Source organism: Mobula hypostoma, chromosome 4 (genome assembly GCF_963921235.1).
Source record: "Mobula hypostoma chromosome 4, sMobHyp1.1, whole genome shotgun sequence".
Taxonomy (NCBI): Eukaryota; Metazoa; Chordata; class Chondrichthyes; order Myliobatiformes; family Myliobatidae; genus Mobula; species Mobula hypostoma.
Genome location: NC_086100.1, coordinates 9,495,282 through 9,514,911, shown reverse-complemented (window position 1 = coordinate 9,514,911; position 19,630 = coordinate 9,495,282). Strand labels below are relative to the sequence as shown.

Here is a 19,630-nt window from a genome sequence, read left to right as displayed (position 1 = left end):
TTCTGTCCTGTACTGCCCCATGATCATTGAAAGTGACGGATTGCAAGAAAAACTATTCCTCCTAAGAAACTGAGTTGCTAATTTGTTAATCTCACGTGCCAAGTTTGGGCAAGAACTGATTTCTTTTCCCTTCCCTTCCAGTCCTGATGAAGGGCCTCGGCCTGAAACCTCAACTGTTTATTCCTTGCCATAGATGCCAGCTGACTTGCTGAGTTCCCTCAGCAGTTTGTGTGGGCTACTCTGCAGTTCCAGCATCTGCAGAATCTCTCGTGTCTATAAATAACAGGTGTGCTTCAGTTTGACAAATCCTGCACCTAATTCTCTGACAGAAATGCCACACCACCAACAACTACTGTGGCCATGTTACAATCACAGATTCATCTGCCTTTGCAAAATGAATTAACATGGCTGATGTGTACCCATCTCCAGGATTCACAAGTTGGAGCGTACAGAAGTTATAAATATCTTTTTGGATGTTTGCTAGAGTACAGATGGATGCACTGTACAAACCTGTCCTCCCCGCCCCCATCTCCACACCAGTACGTAGGTTAAATTATTGCACAGATTTGGCTGGTAGCTGAATGAATGGAAGGCAATTTTTGCATTCAGAACAAAGGTTCACATTCACTCAGTAGCCATTTTATTCGATACCTCCTGTACCGAATAAAGTGGTCACTCAGTGCATGTTTGTGGTCTTCAGTTGCTGGAACCCATCTACTTCAAGGTTCAACATGTTGTGCATTCAACAATGCTCTTGAACTGTCACGTTCCTGTCAGCTTGAACCAGACTGGACATTCTCCCCTGACCTCTCTCAATAACAAGGCATCTCCACCCACAGAACTGTTACACACTGGATTTTTCTTGCTTTTTGCACCATTCTCTGTAAACTTGAGATCCGGGGTTCCTCTCCTGGGGTCCACAGGTCACTTAGTTAGGGTATGGCTCCATGGCATAAGAAAGATTGGGAAACCCTACTCTAGACACTGTTGTGCATGAAAATCCCAGAGATCAGCAGTTTCTGTAATACTCAAACCACCCTATCTGGCACCAACATTCATTCCATGGTCAATATCACTTAGATCACATTTCTTCCCCATTCTGATGTTTGGGTCTGAACAGCAACTGAATCTCTTGACCACGTCTGCATGCTTTTATGCAGTGAGTTGCTGCCACATGACAAGCCAAGTAGCCAATTAAAATGCAGGTGCACAGGTGTACCTAATAAAGTGGCCACTGAGCGTATGTGAAGACCCTACTTGCCGATCCATCCGCCTGCTCACTGCTTCAGAACAGGCGAAGCATCTGCTCTCAAGAGAGCTAAGCTCATTTGCCATATAAATCCAGAGAATCTTCTCCCAGTGTCCGCACATCAGTGCTTTTGTGGAGCATCTGGCATCTATAAACTTTAACCTTCCCTACATCAAATACAGCTCTGTAGATTCAATGTTAAACCAAAATCAAGAGATCGGAAAAGGCTGAGTGACGAAGTTCCCCCTCAGGTTCCCGTTAGACATTTCACATTTCACCCTTAATCAACCCTATGATTACACTGCTGATGGGAAGCGCTGTCTCATTCTGCCCTGCAGAGCTGATGTACAGTTAGAATGACAATAAAGTTTTTTGAATCTTTGAATCTTAACCCATGACCTCTAGTTCTAGACTCACACAACCTCAATGGAAAAAGCCTGCTTGTGTTTACCCAATCTATAACCCTCATAATTTTGCATATCAAGCCTCCCCTCATTCCACTGCACTCCAGGGAATAAAGTACTAAGCTATTGAAGCCTCACCTATTACTGAGATCCTGGCAACATCCTTGTAATTGTTTTCTGCACTCTTTCAATCTTATTGAAACTCTTCCTGCAGGTGGGTGAGCAGAAATGGATTCAATACTCCAAATTAGACCACCTACTATGAAGAGAGAATGTGCCAGTTGAATCTATACTCACTAGAGTTTGAGAATGAGTGGTAAGATGACAGAAAAGAAACGTGCACGATTCTGTTTGTGGAGGGTGTTGAGGGCAGAAGTGGAAAAGCCAGCCTCCCCTCCAAGGACTCGGTCTATACTTCTTGATGCCTCAGTAAAACAGCCAATGTAACTTAAGACCCATCAAACCCGACATTCCCTCTCATCGGGGAGAAGATGCGAAAGTCTGAAAGTACATTCCACCAGGATCAAGGTCAGCTTCTATCCCACTGTTAGAAGACTATTGAATGGTTCCCTAGTATGAAAAGGTGAACTCTTAACCTCACAATCTACTTCCTGATGATCCTGCGCCTTACCGCCTGCCTGCACGGCACTTTCCCAATAACTGCAACACTTCACTCTGCATCGTTATTGTTTCACCTCAATGCAAGGTCTGATCAGCATGATCAATCTCCAGAGCTGCAGCAACTGCAGAATCTCTCATGTTTGTGGTGAGCGATTAATGAAAGCTAGCCATCATAGCTTTGGCAGTAGAAAGATCTTGCCTGGCCAATTCAACGACTACTGAGTGGTACAATAAGATAGGCTCTTCACCTGACCACCTACCTCACTTTCTCTGTAGTTGTTACACTTTATCCTGCACTCCGTTATTGTTTTACCTTGTTTCATCTCAATGCACTATGCAATTATCTATTTGTATTAATAGTACGCAAGTCAAGCTTTTCACTGTATCCTGGTACATGTGACAATAACAAACCAATTTCAATTTCCCTCGTGGGCGTAGCTGGAGGTTGTGAAGGTGGGGAGGTGAATGGTTTCCGATTGTCAACTCTTTAAATGGAGGAGATATATCTCTCAGAGGGTTTTCAATCTTTGGAATTCTCTACCCAAAGAGCTGTGGAAACCTACACTCAACAAGTACAGTACCTGGACCCAGAACAGGGACTGTAGTTCCAGAATATTTCTGAGACTGCAAGGAACAGCAGGAAGTTGTGAAAACACCTTCCCTCCACGGACGCTGTCTACACTCCTCACTACCTCGGGAGAACAGTCAACACAACCAAAGATCTCATCTGGACATTTTCTCTTCTCTCCTCTCCCATCAGACAGAAGATACAAAAGCCTGAAGGCACATACTACCAGGTTCAAGAACAGCTTCTACCCCACTGCAATAATAATATGGACATGTCTATGGAATAAGGGTGGACCTTTGATCTCGCAATCTATCTCACTATGAACTTGCACTTTTATTATCTTCCTGCATTGCATTTTCTCTGTATTTATTCTGCATTACCTTATTGTTGAACCTCACACAATCACAACAATGAAATTATCTGTATGGATGGAATGCAAACCACAAAGATTTTCACTATATTTGGGCACGTATGACAACTGTTCCCTCGAAGCTGCATGGGTGCACAGCCCAGAGTAATTCAAATGCTCCCACACACATGCTACTGGCATTGGCGGCAGCTAGAAAATGATTACAAAATGTTGAAGATTTTCTTTGCTGTACTGTATTTCATTATACCCTTCAATTAATAAATAAAATCAAAAGTACGTGATTTTTCAATTTTCATTCTAACTATTCGAAGTATGCATGGTACAAAAAAAATTTAAAGTGCCATGTAGTTTTCAGGCCGTGTAAAAATTTCCTGCTTAGAGCAACGGTTGGTCCACGCAGCTGGAAAAAAAAGTCATTGGGAACATTGCCTATGATACCATTCTTTAGCCAGAGGGTGGTAGGGTGGTGAATCTCTGGAGTTAATTGCCACAAACAGTTAAAAAGACCAAGTCATTGGGTATATTTAAAGCAGAGATTGATAGGTTCTTGATTAGTCAGGTTGTCAAAGATTAGGGGGAGAAAGCAAGATAATGGGGTTGAGGGATAACAAATCAGCCACACTGGAATGGACAGACCATGTTTAATGGGCTGAATTGTCCAGTTCTACTCAAATGTATTATGGTCTTATGAAATGGATTATTTGCGTTAACAACAAACACAGTACTCCAGTGCCTACATGTCACTTTCTCTGTAACTGTAGCAATTTATTCTGCATTCTGTTGTTGTCTTACCTTGGACTACCTTGAAGCACTGTGTAAATGTAATGACCTGAATGGATGGCATACAAACCACAAAGATTTTCCACCACACTTTGCTACATATGACAATAATAAACCGATTTACCAATTTGCTACAACTTGTGTAGAGAAACATTTCAAGAAGTTAAACCCTGCCTTTCCCTCCACAGAAGTTGCTGGAACTGACGAGTATTCAGAGAGTTTGTTGTTTTTTAAAAATTCCTGATTCAACAGCACTTAAGACTTTGATCGAGGGTTAGACGTGTCAGCTGAGATTTTCTGACAGCTCTCAAGCATTATCTGTGGCGGAATTAAAAACAGTGGCTGAATATTGATTTAGTTAGAGATGTCGTGCAGAACGAGCCCTTCCAGCCCAACGAGCCTGCGTCTCCCAGCAACCTTGCCACTTCTTCAGCATTTGCCTGTTTTTTAACGAGGCTGAGTTGCGATCTTGACTCTCAACCCAGCACGCAAGGAGCCGGTTGGATTCAAACTCAGGATTACTCGAAGTCCAGTGCAGATGCCCCTACACCACTGGCCGGCCAACACTAGACTAATCACAGGACAACTTACAATGACCAATTAACCTATTAATCGGTAGACCTTTGGAGTGTGTGGGAGGAGACCGGGGGAAAGCCAAGCAGTCACGGAGAGAACGTACAAACTCCTCACAGATGGTGCTGGAATTGAACTCCGAACCCCGATGCTGTGAGCCGCGGTAACTTCACGCGAACCGCAATGCTACCATGGTGCCCCAGAAAAATAAAACAATTTACCAATTTGTCACGACAGGTGGAGAGAAACATTTAAAAATACGAAACCTCATTCCTCTCTCGACAGAAGTTGTCTGAACTGACAAGCATTCAGAGAATTTGCTGGGTTTTTAATTCCCGATTCAATAGCATTTGGATCTTGATCGAGGCTTAGACGTGTCACTGACAGCTCCCAAGCAACCTCTGTGATATAGTGACTGAAAATGAGTTGATTCGCACTGCCAGTCAACCTAATATCCTCCACGTTTCCTGACCTTGGAGGGTAAGCAAGTAGACTTAACACAGGCAGAATTCTGATGGGCCCCGGCCTGCCCCTCACCAGATTCTAAACTCCATTAGAGAGAGAAAGGCAGATCTGAAACCCAGGGAAAAGAGCAATTACAAAGGTAAACAGACCACAAATAGGGAAGCGTGCCCTCACACAGCTCCTGACATTACGTTGTACCCTAATGGATCTGTGGGCAGCCATGCGCTTATTTCCTATAAATAGTGAACAATCCCTCTGATGACAATGTCCAAAGCTCAAATTAATTTTATTATCAAAGCACATATACGTCACCATATTCAATCCTAAGATTAATTTTCTTGTGGGCATACATGGTAATTCCAAGAAACATAACAGAATTAATGAAAGACTTGAGAAGACCAACAGATTGGCCAGACAACCAATGTGCAAAAGATAACAAACCATGCAAACTTGAGAGAGAAAGATTAAATAGATAAATAGATAGATGGAGAAGCATTAAATAGAGAACATGCAATGAACAGTCCTCGAAAGTGAGTCTATAGGCTGTGGGAATAGTTCAGCGATGGGGAGAGTGAAGTTATCCCCTCTGGTTCAGGAACCTGATGGTTGAGGTGCAATAACTGTTCCTGAACCTGGTGGTATGGGTCCTCATCAAATCTCTATCCTGTACTGTCCAATATCCCAAACCAATCACACCTAACTTGCCCCCAATACCAACTAATAACCAATCACATCCAACTCACTCCAACACCATTTCATAACCAATCATGACTAACTCTCGTCAACAGTATTTAAAAGCCCAAACTATCCTCTCTCTCTGGTCCATAATAATTCTACTTCAGAATCAGAATCACTTTATTGCCAGTATGTGACACACACCAGAATTGACTGCGGTTCAGTGCCAAGCATAAAACACAAGACAATACAACCAACAATTTGCAAGACAATAGTGCAAGCACATATGAGCAATCAACAATTAGCAGAACAATCACATGGCAAACATCAATACTCAAACTGAAATAAATGTGAACAAAAGAACAGACTCAATAATTATCACAGAACAAGGAGAGCAGGAAAGGTGACTGAACGGGTGTTGTGCAGGGACAGTCAGGGTATCACACCTGAGTGAGTTTTGTAGAGAAACTGGAGAGCTACAGGAATGAAGCTTCGGAGATGATGTGTAATCCTGGTGGTGATAGATTTACAGCATCTCCCTGATGGCAATTTGATGAATAAGAGCATAAGATATAGGAGTAGAATTGGGCCATTTGGCCCATCGAGTACACTCTGTCATTTCATCATGGCTGATCCAATTTTCCTCTCAGCTCCTATCTCCTGCCTTCCCCATATTCTCTCGGACTCAAAGAGCTAGGACTTTACTCTCTGGAGAGAAGGAGGATGAGAGGAGACATGATAGAGGTATAGAAGATATTAAGAGGAATAGATAGAGTGCATAGCCAGCACCTCTTCCCCAGGGCACCACTGCTCAGTACAAGAGGGCATGGCTTTAAGGTAAGGGGTGGGAAGTTCAAGGGGGATATTAGAGGAAGGTTTTTTACTCAGAGAGTGGTTGGTGCATGGAATACACTGCCTGAGTCAGTGGTGGAGGCAGATACACTAGTGAAATTTAAGAAACTACTAGACAGGTATATGGGGGAATTTAAGGTGGTGGGGGTCATATGGGAGGCAGGGTTTAAGGGTCAGCACAACATTGTGGGCCGAAGGGCCTGTACTGTGCTGTACTGTTCTATGTTCTATATTCCTTCATGCCCCGACCAATCAGGAATCTATCAACCTCTGGCTTAAATATACATAAAGACTTGGCCTCCACAGCTGATTGTGGCAAAGAATTCCACAGTTTCACCACTCTCTGGCTAAAGAAACTCCTCCTCATCTCCATTCTAAGAGGATGCCCCTCCATTCTGAGCCTGTGCCCTCTGGTCGTAGACTCTCCCACCATAGGAAATATCCTGTTGAGGCGCCTGTCCTCTAGGTGGGTGGGCGGAGTAGGCAGTCCTCTTTTCAGCTCGTTTCGCTGTTAATCCAGATGCATCACGGCTGGGTACGGCAGCTGTCCTAGCTGAGACCACAAGAAACTGCAGAGAACTGTAGGCACAGCTCAGCACATCATGGAAACCTGCCTCCCCTCCGTAGCCAGCAGAATCAAAGTCCCTCCCGCCCCCCCCCCCAGACAATCTCCCTTCTGCCCTCACCTACCAGGCAGGAGATACAAAAGCCTGAAAGCACGTACCACCAGGCTGAAGGACAGCTTCCACACTTGTTATAAGACTATTGAATGGCTCCCTAGTGCGGTAAAATGGATTCCTGATTCTGCCATCTAACTGAACTCAGCATCACAGTGCACATTACAAGCAGCATAAACACGCTTAGACAGAATCCAGGTGCATTGGGCACAATCACAGGAGATTCTGAAAATCCTGATATTCTAACACATACAAAACCCTGGAGGAACTCAGCAAGTCAGGCAGCATCAGTGGAAGGAAATGAACAGCCGACGTTTCGGGCCAAGACTCTTCGTTGGAATTTGAAACATCGATAGTGTGCTTCCCTCTGCAGAAGCTGCCCGAGTTCCTCCAACATGTTGGTGTATACAAGGTACTATAAACGGTATTCACAGGCGTACATAGTGTTTGTGATATGAAAGACACACAAAGCAGAAACATGATACACAGATCCTCAGATACAAAGCTGTGATTCACAATTCACTCCAAAAGGAATTAAACAGCAGAGAGAGCTCTTGAAACTGCATTTTAATTACCTTTTCTCCCATGCTACCACATCACACGATAAAACATTTATGTGATTTCTGCAGAATATATATCCACGACGATCTGCTCCCTGATCAGTAATCCTGCCTCTGGGTAAAATGGCCCTACACGTCGAAGCAGGAGTCACATCACTGCTAATATATTCCATTACTGAGAAGACATAGCACACGCGTCTCAAGGATCTATCACTGAAGGAGTGCTTTGCATTTATACAGTATAAAGCATAACTTGGTTGAGGTGTACAAGACGACTGACGCAATCGAGATGTACAAGATAGCATTTGACGCCTCTGGGCCTGTACTCACTGGAGCTTAGAAGAATGAAGGAAGATCTCATTGCAACACAGAAGAGTACAGGATCAGGCCCTTTGACCTACAATGTTGTGCTGAACCAAATAATAAAATGGATAACTAAACTAATCCCTTCTGCCTACACAACGTCCATATCCCTCCATTGTCCTCACATCCATTGGCCCATCTAAACATCTCTTAAATTTCCCTAATGTATCTGCCTCTACCACCACCCCAGGAAACTTGCTCATCACATCTCCTTTAAAGATCACTCCCCTCACCTGAAATGCATGCGCTACCAAACACTGAAAGATCCGGGTCATGAATGTGGAGAGATGTTTCCTATAGTGAAAGTGTTTAGAACCAGAAGGCACAGCCTCACAGTAGGAAGATATCTGCTTTGTGTCAAAGAGAGGCAACGTATCATTTAGAACAGGGATGTGGAGGAATTTATTTAACCAGAGGGAGGTGAATCTGTGGAATTCATTGCCACAGTCAGCTGTGGAGAACAAGTCATTGGGTATATCTAAAGCAGAGGTTGATAGGTTCTTGACTAGTCGGGGTGTCAAAGGTTACAGGCAGAAGGCAAGAGAATGAGTTTGAGAGGCAAAATAAATCAGCCATGATAGAGCAGACTCGATGGACCAAATGGCCCAATTTTGCTGCTATATTTTATGTCTTACGATAAGAGGCATAGATAAAGTGGACAGCCAGCGCCTTTTTGAGTGGCGTAACTATAAGGTGTTGAGAACGAAGTACTCTCCAGTCCCAGACTCCCTCGCTATAGGAAACATCATGGGGGGGTCATGGGGGGGGGGCGGTGGAGGATGTCAAACGCAAGTATTTCACAGAGAAGTGAGTGTGTTGCCGCGGGTGGGGACGGGGCAGATATATTAGCGATATTTAACAGACCCTCAGTTAGGCAAACGGATGATAGAAAAACAAAGAACTATGTGGGAGGGAAGGTTAGATTAATCTTAGAGTAGGTTACATGGTCGGCACAACATCGTGGGCTGACATCATGTTCTACAACCTCAGGAGGTTGCACCTTGAGGTCTGCTGCTGCATCATTCAGGAGCGGCAGAAAGTTCTCATTGCAAACAGACATGCTTGATTTTTAAGTTTGGGGTAACTTCCATGGTCTCAGTAAAAACTCCAAGCGAGGCAGTATACTAGCACAAATACTTTACAGCACTAATGATTGTTTTCCTGATGCTGTCTGTAGGCAGTTTGCAATTTCTCCCCATGAGTGTGTGGCTCAGGTTAGTGAGATGTGGGGATGCTACGTTGCTGCGGTCCGCCCTCAGCACATCCTCGGACTGTGTTGTTGTCATAAAAATGACGCACTCCACTCTGTTTCAATCTACATGAAATGCTCATCATTAAAGCTCTTTTATGGAAACTTCCCTTGTGCCAGACTACGACCACCAGCTCAGAATTCTCCTGCATCAACAACTTCCCTACGCGTGTCCCAGCTCACAGAAAAGGCATCGGGCATCTATCTAATTTATTTATCTGTTTGTTTATTTTTTATTTTAGCGGTACAAAGCGCAGTAGGTCCTTCTGGCCCTTCAAGTCACACCACCCCAGAAACCCCCGACAAACCCAATTAACCCTACCCTAACAGGACAATTTACAATGAGCAACTAGCCTACACAGTACATCTGTGGACTGTGGAGGAAACGGGATCGCCCGGGGAAAACCTATGCATTCTCAGGGATGACGCACAGAGACTCCTCACAGAGCCTGCACCGGAGTCAACCCCCCGGTTAATCACGACATGCTAACCGCAACGCTAATTTATGTATTTATGTCGTCATTCAGCATTGCATTGATACTGAAAGGAATAAAGTACTCAAGCTGATCTGTCGGCTCAGGTAGCGTGCACCTCCCCTTGACCCCCAGTCTGATAGTACCATCAGTTTAATATTCCCCTTTTCATGGCCTCACCTTTATTCCTCCTAGAGTCAGAGTCCTAGAACACTACAGCACAGGAACAGGCCCTTCGTCCCCTCTAGTCCATGCCAAACCATTGTTCTGCCTTGTTCCATTGACCTGCACCTGAACCACATGCCCCTCCCATCCACCTACCTATCTAAATTTCTCCTAAACGTTCAAATCAACCCTGCATCCAGCACTTCCACTGTCAACTCATACCACACTCTTACCATCCTCTGAGTGAAATAGTTCACCCTCAGGTTCCCTTCAAATATTTCACCTTTCACCCTTAACCCATGACCTCTAGTCATGCTTACACTTACCCGATCTAAGCACCTCATAATTCTGTATACCTCTAACAAATCTCCCCTCATTCTCCTATGATCTGGCGAATAAAGTCCTAACCTATTCTACCTTTCGCTATAACTCAGGTCCTCAAGTCCCAGCAACATCCTCATAAAGCTTCTCTGTACTCTTTCAATCTTATTGATATATTTACAGTAGGTAGGTGAACAGAACTGCACGCCAAACTCCAAACTGCCCACACCAACGTCTGGTATAATTTCAACATAACAGCCCAACTCCTGTACTGAATACAGGAGAACAATATGCCGAAAGCTCTCTTTACGTCCCTATCTACCTGCTTCTCGTCCATAAAGTCACCCCTTTCTTGTTTTGAACTTCTAATGCACGAACTCATTTTCACTGTCCAATCAATGACAACCCAGCCTTCAGCTTCCCACACACATACACCCCAACACGCTCTCCCTCACTTCTCTGCAATCAGCCTTTCTTTTAAAAAGTGTGGAGTGTTCTGACTAATTGCATCCTGGCCTGGTATAGAACCACTAGTGCCCAGGAATGAAAAAGCCAACAGAAAGTGGTGGATACAGGCCAGCCCTTCACAGGCAAAGTCCTCCCCATCACTGAGCACCTTTAGGAGAAGAACCCTTAATTCCCGTACTATACAAAAATCTATCCAGCTGCATCTTAAATATATTTAATTATCCTCAACTGCTTCCTTGGGCAGAGAATATATATATATTACATATACATACACACAAAATCTAACAAGACATTTTACTTAACGCCAGTGACCAAAACATTCCAAAAACACTTGTCATGGCTCATAAGCCATCACCACACCACATCATTTCCCAACAAAAATTCCAGGATCTCTCCTGCTCTGCACAATATCAGATGCAAATATTCTGACATCCATGTACTTCACTGTATGGGCTCTACCACTCGAAAGACTTTTTCCTTTTTTTTAAGTATATGAGTTTCCCTTGATAAAGCAAGTTTTGATAAACTTGTCACAAACAAGAGAAAATCTGCCGATGCTGGAAATCCAAGCAGCACACACACAAAACGCTGAGGGAAGTCAGCAGGCCTGCTGAAGTGTCTTAGCTTGAAATGTCGACTGTACTCTTTTCCATAGATGCTGCCCGGCCTCTGAGTTCCTCCAGTATTGCATGTGTGCGTTGCTTTGATAAACTTGGATTTTTCAAGAAGGACATCCCTCTTAGGGTGAGCAGAGCAAAGGTTAGGAGGGATGTCAGAGGTAGGGTTTTGGCACGGAGAGTGGTGAATACGTGGTGGTAGAGGCATTTATGATACTCTTAGATAGGAACATGGATGAAACAAAAATGGAAGGGTATGGGCTGTGTAGGATGAAAGAATAAGATTGATCTTGTAAAAGGCTAACAGGGTGTCACAACATCTTGGGCCAACAGGCTCATTCTACACTGTACTGATCTGTGCAAAGCCCTCCCCACCCCATAACACATCTACAAGGAGACATCCCACCAACCAGAGGACATGTTCCCTTCTACCTGGAAGGAGGTACAGGAGCCTCAGGTCGCACACGACCAGGTGCGGGAACAGTAATTACCCCTCAAAAATCAGGCTCTTGAATCAGTGTGGTTAACTTCACTCACCTCAACACCGAACTGATCACTGAACACAACCTGCGGACTCACTTTCAAGAACTCTACGACTCGTGTACTCATTTTATTTAGCAATACAGCAAGTAATCGGCTATCACACCAGCCCAGCAACCCAGCAAACCCTGTTTAACCCTAACCTAATCAAAGGGCAATTTACAATGGCCAATTAAGCTAACCGATATGTCTTTGGACTGTGGGAAGTAACAGGAGCACCGGAAAAATCCCACACATTCCACAGAGAGGTAATTCAGAGACTCCTTACAGAATGGCGCCGAAATTGAACTCTGAACTCCGGAACGTCCCAAGTGGTCACGCTAACCACTACGCTACCAAGACACCCACAGTCTTTATTGATTATTATTACTTTTTTTTAATTTGCACAGTTTATTTTCATTTGCAAATTGATTGAATATCAGTCTTTGTGTGTAGTTTTCCATCGATTCTATTGTATTTTTGTGTTTGACTTTGAATGCCCGCAAGAAAATGAATTTCAAGCTTGTATATAGGGACATTTACATACTCGGATAATAAATTTATTTTGAACTTCTATGTTCTATAAACTGTTTTTATGAACTGGCAGAGAATGAAGAGCGGTCTGACCAAAGTTTGCAAGATCACGAGAGACACAGATAGTCAGTATTTTGTTCCTAGGGTTGAAATATTGAATACCAGAGGGCATGCACTCTGGCTGAAGGATTGTTAAGTTAAAAGGAAATGTGTGTGCCAAGGGTCATGTGTGCATCCAGGGGTGGTGCATGATGCAAATATGATCCAAGTGTTCTTAGACAGGCAGATCAATGTGCAAAGAGTGGAGGGGCATGGACATTGTGTAGGCAGAAGGGATTAGTTTAATTGGGCATTAAATTATGTTTAATTACCTTGGTACCACATCGTGGGCCAAAGGGCCTGTTCCTGTGGTGTACTGTGGCAACTTTATCAGGTAGAACCTGCTTGTTAATGCAAATATCCAATTAGCCATTGGCAGCTACTCAATGTATAAAAGCATGCAGACATAGTCAAGAGGTTCAGTTATTGTTCAGATCAAACATCAGAATGGGGACGAAATGTGACCTAAGTGACTTTGACTGTGGAATGATTATTGGTGCCAGATGGGGTGGTTTGAGTATCCCAGAGGAACAATTGATCTTCCGGGATTTTCATGCACAACAGTCTCTAAAGTTTACAGAGAATATGCAAGAAAAAAAAATCATCCAGTGAGTGGCAGTTCTATGGCCAAAAACACCTCGTTAATGAGAGAGGTCAGAGGAGAATGGCCAGACTGATTCACACTGACAGGAAGGTGACAGTAACTCAGATAAACACGCATTACAACAGTGGTGTGCAGAACAGCATCTCTGAATGCTCAACATGTTGAACCCTGAAGCGGATGGGCTACTCAGCAGAAAACCATGAACATGCATTCAGTGGCCTCTTTATTAGGTGAAGGATAAACCTAATGAAGTGGCCTCTGAGTGCTTGCCTTATGCGCAAGGTGTTGTGTCAATTCAAAGTCAGGGACATTTCTTGTACGCAGAACAAATCTGTCCACGTAGGTTGTGTACTAATTACAACAGCATACCCCCTAATGCAGTTTATTGTCTTGTACTGTCCACCCATTATCTCTGAATGGAGACTCTTCATTTACTGCACCGTTCTGTCATGGCCAAAAGTCATGAGACTCCACAGCCTACAGACTCGAGACTGTAATTCTGGAAGTGTGTATCCGGATTAGAATGCGTGACTGCAAACTCAAGTTATCAGTGTGACACTTTTACCAACTCAGCCAACCTGACAAGGATCAAAGCGGACATCCTGGTGATACATTTCCTCTCTTAGATTCAGGGAAGCTGAATAACCACATTAAAATGACATTTGGAACAAGTTCATGTGTAGGAGGAGTTGACAGGGACATAGAGTGAGCAATGGAAGCAAGAACTATGGCCAGCACAGACAAGTTGGGCTGAAGGGCCAGTTTCTATGCTGCATTAGCGTACTTAATGGACAACACGGCAGCATGGTGGCGAGCACAACACTTTACAGTACAGGCGGTGACCCGGGTTCAATTCCCACCGCAGCTTGCAAGGAGTCTGTACGTTCTCCCCATGACCGCGTGGGTTTCCTTCAGGACTTCCGGTTTCCTCCCACAGTCCAAAGATGCACCGGTTGTTAGGTTAATTGGTCATTGTAACCTGTCCCGTGATTAGGCTAGGTTATATCAGGGGTTGCTAGGTGTCATGGCTCGAAGTAAATAAATTATGGGATGGAAGCACCGGGGTCCAAGAATAGAAAAGGGCATTACAGCCCAGTCCATCACAGGGAAAGCCCTCCCCACCATTGAGCACATCTACAAGGAGTGCTGCCACGAAAAAGCGACTTCCATCATCAAGGACCTCCACCATCCAGGCCATGCTCGCTTCTCGCAGCTGCCATCAGGCAGAACGTACAGAACCCTTTGGTCCCATATCACCAGTTTCAGAAATAGTTATTACAATTCAACTCTCAAACTCCTGAACCAGCATGGATAACTTCACTCAGAACACTGAACTGAAGCCAACCTATGGACTCATTTTCAGGACTCTAAAACTCATGTTCTGAAGAGCTGAAAAAGCAGTCTTTTTCAACCCAATTTTTTTCTGCATTTATTATCTGGATGTGTCCAGCTCCATCATAAGAAAGGAGCAGGAGACAACCAATCGCTGCTTCACACCCTGAACCATCCAATCAGATCCTCAAGGCTGCTCTGCACCCTGAACTAACTAGTTGGTATCAGAGAAGTGTCACCAATGTCTTTGCCTCCTACACCTCTGGCAACACCTCCCACCAAGTGGGTACATCTTTTACCTCCCCCCACACACCACTCCTGTTTCCCAGCTGCACCCCACCCTTCTACAACACTGGAAAACACGGCAACATTTGTCATACGACATCCAGCTCCACCTCACCACTACCCATTCACTGCCGACAATGAATCAGACTGCCTGCTGAGTAATGTGATCAGCAACAGGTATCAACAGTAACAGAACGCAGAATAAAGTGTTGCAGTTGGAGAGAAAGCACAGTGCAGGCAGAGATACGGCGCAACGTCACAATGAGGTAGATTGTGAGGTCAAGGGTCTATCTTGTCATATTAGGGGACCATCCAATAGTCCTATAACAGCAGGATAGAAGCTGCCTTTGAGCCTGGTGGTACGTGCTTCAGGCTTTTGTATTTTCTGCCTGATGACAGAGGATGGAAGAGAACATATCTGGGTTGGGAAGGATCTTTGAATAAAGTAACTGCTTTACTGAGGCAGCAGGAAGTGTCCATGCAGGTGGATGTGTCCACAACTCACAAGGAAGGCAAGCCAGCATTTCTACTTTACTTAGCAGGGTTAGCTTGTTGCTCAACACTCCAACTTCTACAGATACAGAGATGAAAGTGTCCTGACAGGTTGCATCGTGGTCTGCTATGGCAATTCCAGTGCCCAGGAATGTGCGAAGCTGCAGAGATTATTGGACCTGACGGGCACGTCCCTCCCATTCACAGGAGGCATTGCCTCAGGAAGACAACATCCATGGTCAAAGATCCCCACCCTCTGGGCCGTGCCATCACTGTTCCCTCTGAGCTGTGTGGGTGCACAGCTGCCCAGTGAATGACAAGCTCCCTCACAACAGCCTTGAATTCCACCACACTGGAATAAAGGCAGATAAAAAAAAAGCTTACGAAACATATAAGATTTTCTTTGTTGTGCTTCATTACACCCTTTAATTAAGAAATTAAATCAGAAGTGCATAATTTTTCCATTTTCATTTTAAACATTCATAGTATGCGTAGCACAAAAAAAAACATTTAAGATGTCACGCAGTTTCCAGGCTGTGCAAAAATTTCCTGCTTAGAGCAATGGTTGGTCCACAGCTGTAAAAAGGATTAGAGGGTGCATTGCATGCCATCTTCTCATAGCTACCATCGGGCAGGAGGTACAGAAGCCTGGAGCTCCACACCACCAGGTTCAACGACAGCTACTACCCTTCAACACTTGGTTTGTTGAACCAACCAGCACAACACTAATTACTGGAGTTTAGCAACACTCGGACTACTTCGCACTCAGATGGACTTATTCGCTCTAATCATGTTTTTCTGTTTTAAAAAAAAGTGTAATTTATTTAACTTCCTATAGTGGAAGAGTCTGAAGCCAGAGGGCACAGCCTCAGAATAAAAGGGCGTCCCTTTCGAACAGAGATGAGGAGCAATTTCTTCAGCCAGAGGGTGGGGAATCTGTGGAATTCATTGCCACAGATGGTCATTGGGTATATTTAAAGCAGAGGTTGATAGGTTCCGGATTAGTAAGGGTGTCAAAGGTTACGGGGGGGGGGAGGCAGGCAGGAGAATGGGGTCGAGAGGGATAATAAATCAGCCATGATTGAATGTGGAGCAGACTTCATGGTGCGAACGGCCCAATTGTGCTGCTAAGTCTTAACTTAAGTTCTTTCTTGTGAGTGCCTGTGATGCTACAGCACCTGTGCAGGAATGACAATAAAATTTGTCTTCCAACTCTCTACGGTTTCTTGCAGTGACACACCTGTTGCCGTACCAAACCTCAATGCATCTGGATAGGATACGTCATTGTGTGTGTACAAATACATTTGCCCACATTTGAAAATCACTGCCTTGAGAACAAAATGTAATGTTGATGAATTTGGCTCCTATATCTTAAGTCAGAGCTTTTCCTTTTGACCTGCCTCAGTGTACTTATACATTCAATTACCTGTCTGGGTGGCAACACAACACTTTCCATTGTATCTCAGTACGTGTGACAATAATAAACCAATTATCGTTTATTGTCAGATCTCTGTGCCTCTCTGATTCTAACTCTAAAGAGGGGCTGGCTATTTCCTGTCACAGGACCGCCTGACCCGCTGCGTCTGCCCGGACACAGATGCCGAAGGTAAACCGAACCTCCAGAGGAACTCAGTGGGCTGGGAAGCCTCTGTAGCGGTGGGGATAAGAATCATCGACGTTTTGGGTTTGAAACGCTGCACCAATACCTCCAGCAGATTGTTTGTGAGACACAGGAGGTGGTGGAACCTGGAGCTGCATACAATCCGCTGCAGGGTCGAGCAGAGTCTGTGGAATTGTCGTAAGGTTAGATACAGCGTTTCTACCCACTGAGTTCCTCCAGCAGATTGTCGCTCGAAATCTGAGTTCTCTAAATCAACCCTAAGTTTGCCTGATGAAGGGTCTCAGCCCGAAACGTGGACTCTTTATTCTGCTCCATAGATGCTGCCTGACCTGTTGAGTTCCTCCAGCAATTTGTGCGTGTCACCTTTGCCTGTGCTGGGAGTTCACATTTATTGCCTCCCTTCGGCTGGTTTCTAACACGCCGCTGGCGGGCTTTGCACCGGGTGAAAGGTGCTCTGGGGAGGTTCACGCCCGCTGCCTTCTCCCAGACCTGGTGTTTCAGTGAAACGGCAGCCGCCGCTTCTTCCAGAATGGCAGCCACCGAGCTGTCAGTCTAGAGACGGTGCCCCAGGCTCCAGCTGCTGGCTTCCCCTAGACCGCAGAAACGGGACTACCTGGATCTCCTAACCGGGGAAGGCCCAGCACCCGGCCGCCGGGAATACCCTCTGCCCCGTTACAAAAAATACGCCGGACTCTCGGCAAAAACAGTCCCACACAAAAGCAGCTCCGCCATTTTCCTACAATGATGGGGGCTTAGGTCCCGCGGACTCTTCCCGAACCCACACACCTCTCCTCTTCCCTCCGGCCCCGGGCCAAGGGCTCTGTCTCGGCCCGTGCAACAGACTCCAGTCCCGGGACATGCAGAGACATGGTCCTAGGAAGGTGTCAGCCTGGAGCGGGGATGATCTTGGCCCAACTCAGCCTAGCCCGCAGCCGGTCCTCGCCCCCGGGCCCTGGGTCGAATCAACGGGAGAAGGGAAAACAAAATGAGTGGAAAGGAGGGGAGCGGGCGTCGGCCGGTCACTCCCCCGTCCCGGAGATCGTCCCAGCCCCGGGCACTGACAGCAGACCCAATCCCTGAGCACCAGCCGGCTGTAGTGTCAACTCCAAACCCCCCGGCTTCAGAGACAACGCCCGGCCTGAGGGCCACAATCAGTGCCTGGGCATCAGAATAACAGCAGGCCTTGGGGCTGAGGCTGGGTTCCCCTCTTCCCGGCTCCAGCTCCCTCCTCTATCACCTTCTCCTCCTATCCCAAATCTTCCCCTTCGCCCACTTTCTGCCTCACATCTTTCCCTCTCCTTTCCCCTTCTTCCCCCCTCTTCAACCTCTCCCTCCCCTCGTCGCTCTCCGCTTAATCTCCGTCCTCGCCTTTCCCCATCCGTCCTCCCTGGCCCAGTTCTCTCCCCTCTCCCGGGATATACTCTCTCTCAGCACCCCCGATCTCCCTTCCCCCTGGATCCCATCTCTCCGCTCTCGGCCCTCTCTCCCTCCGAACTCCCCCACCCCCAGTTCTCCCTCCTCCTCCCGTGGCTCTCCCTCTCGCCGGATTCCCGTTCTAGCTCTCCCTCCCCTTAGCCCGGCTCCCCACCACCGACGGCCCCAGCCCCGGCTCTCACCCGAAGTCCTGGTCCATGGATTTGAAGAAGAACTTGTAGTTGGGCTTGTTCAGCACCTGCTTGAAGTCGGCCAGGGTGACGCGCTCGGCGGCCAGCGGCAGCTTCACCAGGTACGGCGTCTCCTGATCGTCGATGTGGTAGATGATCTTGGTCTCACCCATGGTCGCCCCTGGAGCTCGGGCTCCGGGCCTCGGAGAGGCCGCCCTGCAATCTCCCCCTGCCGTCGGGCCCACCTTCCGAATCCAACTGCCTCTCGATACGTTGTATCTCCGAGCCGCCGATCGCGCTCGCTTCCCCTACCGATACTTTATATCTCCTGGCGCCGACCAGCCGATACTTTGTATCCCCTCCTGTCGATCAGTCGATACTTTGTATCCCCTGTCGCCAATCAGTCGATACTTTGTGGTCCCTGTCGCCGATATGCCGACACTTTGGAAGTGATTTCCCCCTTTTTCACCCCCTCACTGCCGAGTGCCTCCTTTCTCCGGCCTGATACTTTGTATCCTTCGCTCTCGCCCCCCCCCCCCTTCCAGCGCAGACCAGGCCCAGCGCTCCGCCCAGCGGCTGCCAGCGGCGACCCCGAGCCCCAATCAGACGGCGAGGGGAGCGGTAGCCGCCGCCCGTCACCGTCACGGGCCGGGCTGCCAGCTGGCGCCGCCGCCTCTCCTGCCCTCCCTCCCTCCCCGGCGCCGCTCGGTGCCAGGGCTGCGGGCTCGACGGATTGCCAGCCCGCACTGCCGTGCAGAGGGAAGGGGAGTTCGCGGTCTCAGGGGTAGGGCGCTACATAGCCAGCACCTCCCCACGCCAAGCAACGTGAAGCGTTGCTCCGTTCCCGGGCCGGAGGGGAGCGGGGTGGGGGCAGCCCCGGCCACCCAGGGTATCGGTTGGCACTTGCAGGCGTTAGGATCGCGGATGTGGCCATTGCCCTAAAGGTCTTCCTTGAGATACCCTTGAAAGGCCTTAGATAGAGTGGACGTGGCGAGGATGTTTCGGACAGCAGGAGAGTTTAGGACCAGAGGGCGCAGAATATAAGGACGTCCATTTAGAACGGAGATGAGGGGGAATTCCTTCAGCCAAG

General features: G+C 46.6%; 1 protein-coding gene across 1 annotated transcript in view; it reads right to left on the bottom strand.

Annotated features, from left to right (window-relative positions):
- Window positions 1–19,245, bottom strand: part of LOC134345119 (segment polarity protein dishevelled homolog DVL-3) — a 189,249-nt gene extending 170,004 nt beyond the window's left edge. Inside the window, exon 1 of the mRNA XM_063045299.1 lies at window positions 18,553–19,245. Within this exon, the coding sequence (XP_062901369.1) occupies window positions 18,553–18,713 (161 nt within the window). The 5' untranslated portion in view covers window positions 18,714–19,245. The remainder of the gene's footprint in view (window positions 1–18,552) is intronic.
- Between the last annotated feature and the right edge of the window lie 385 nt (window positions 19,246–19,630).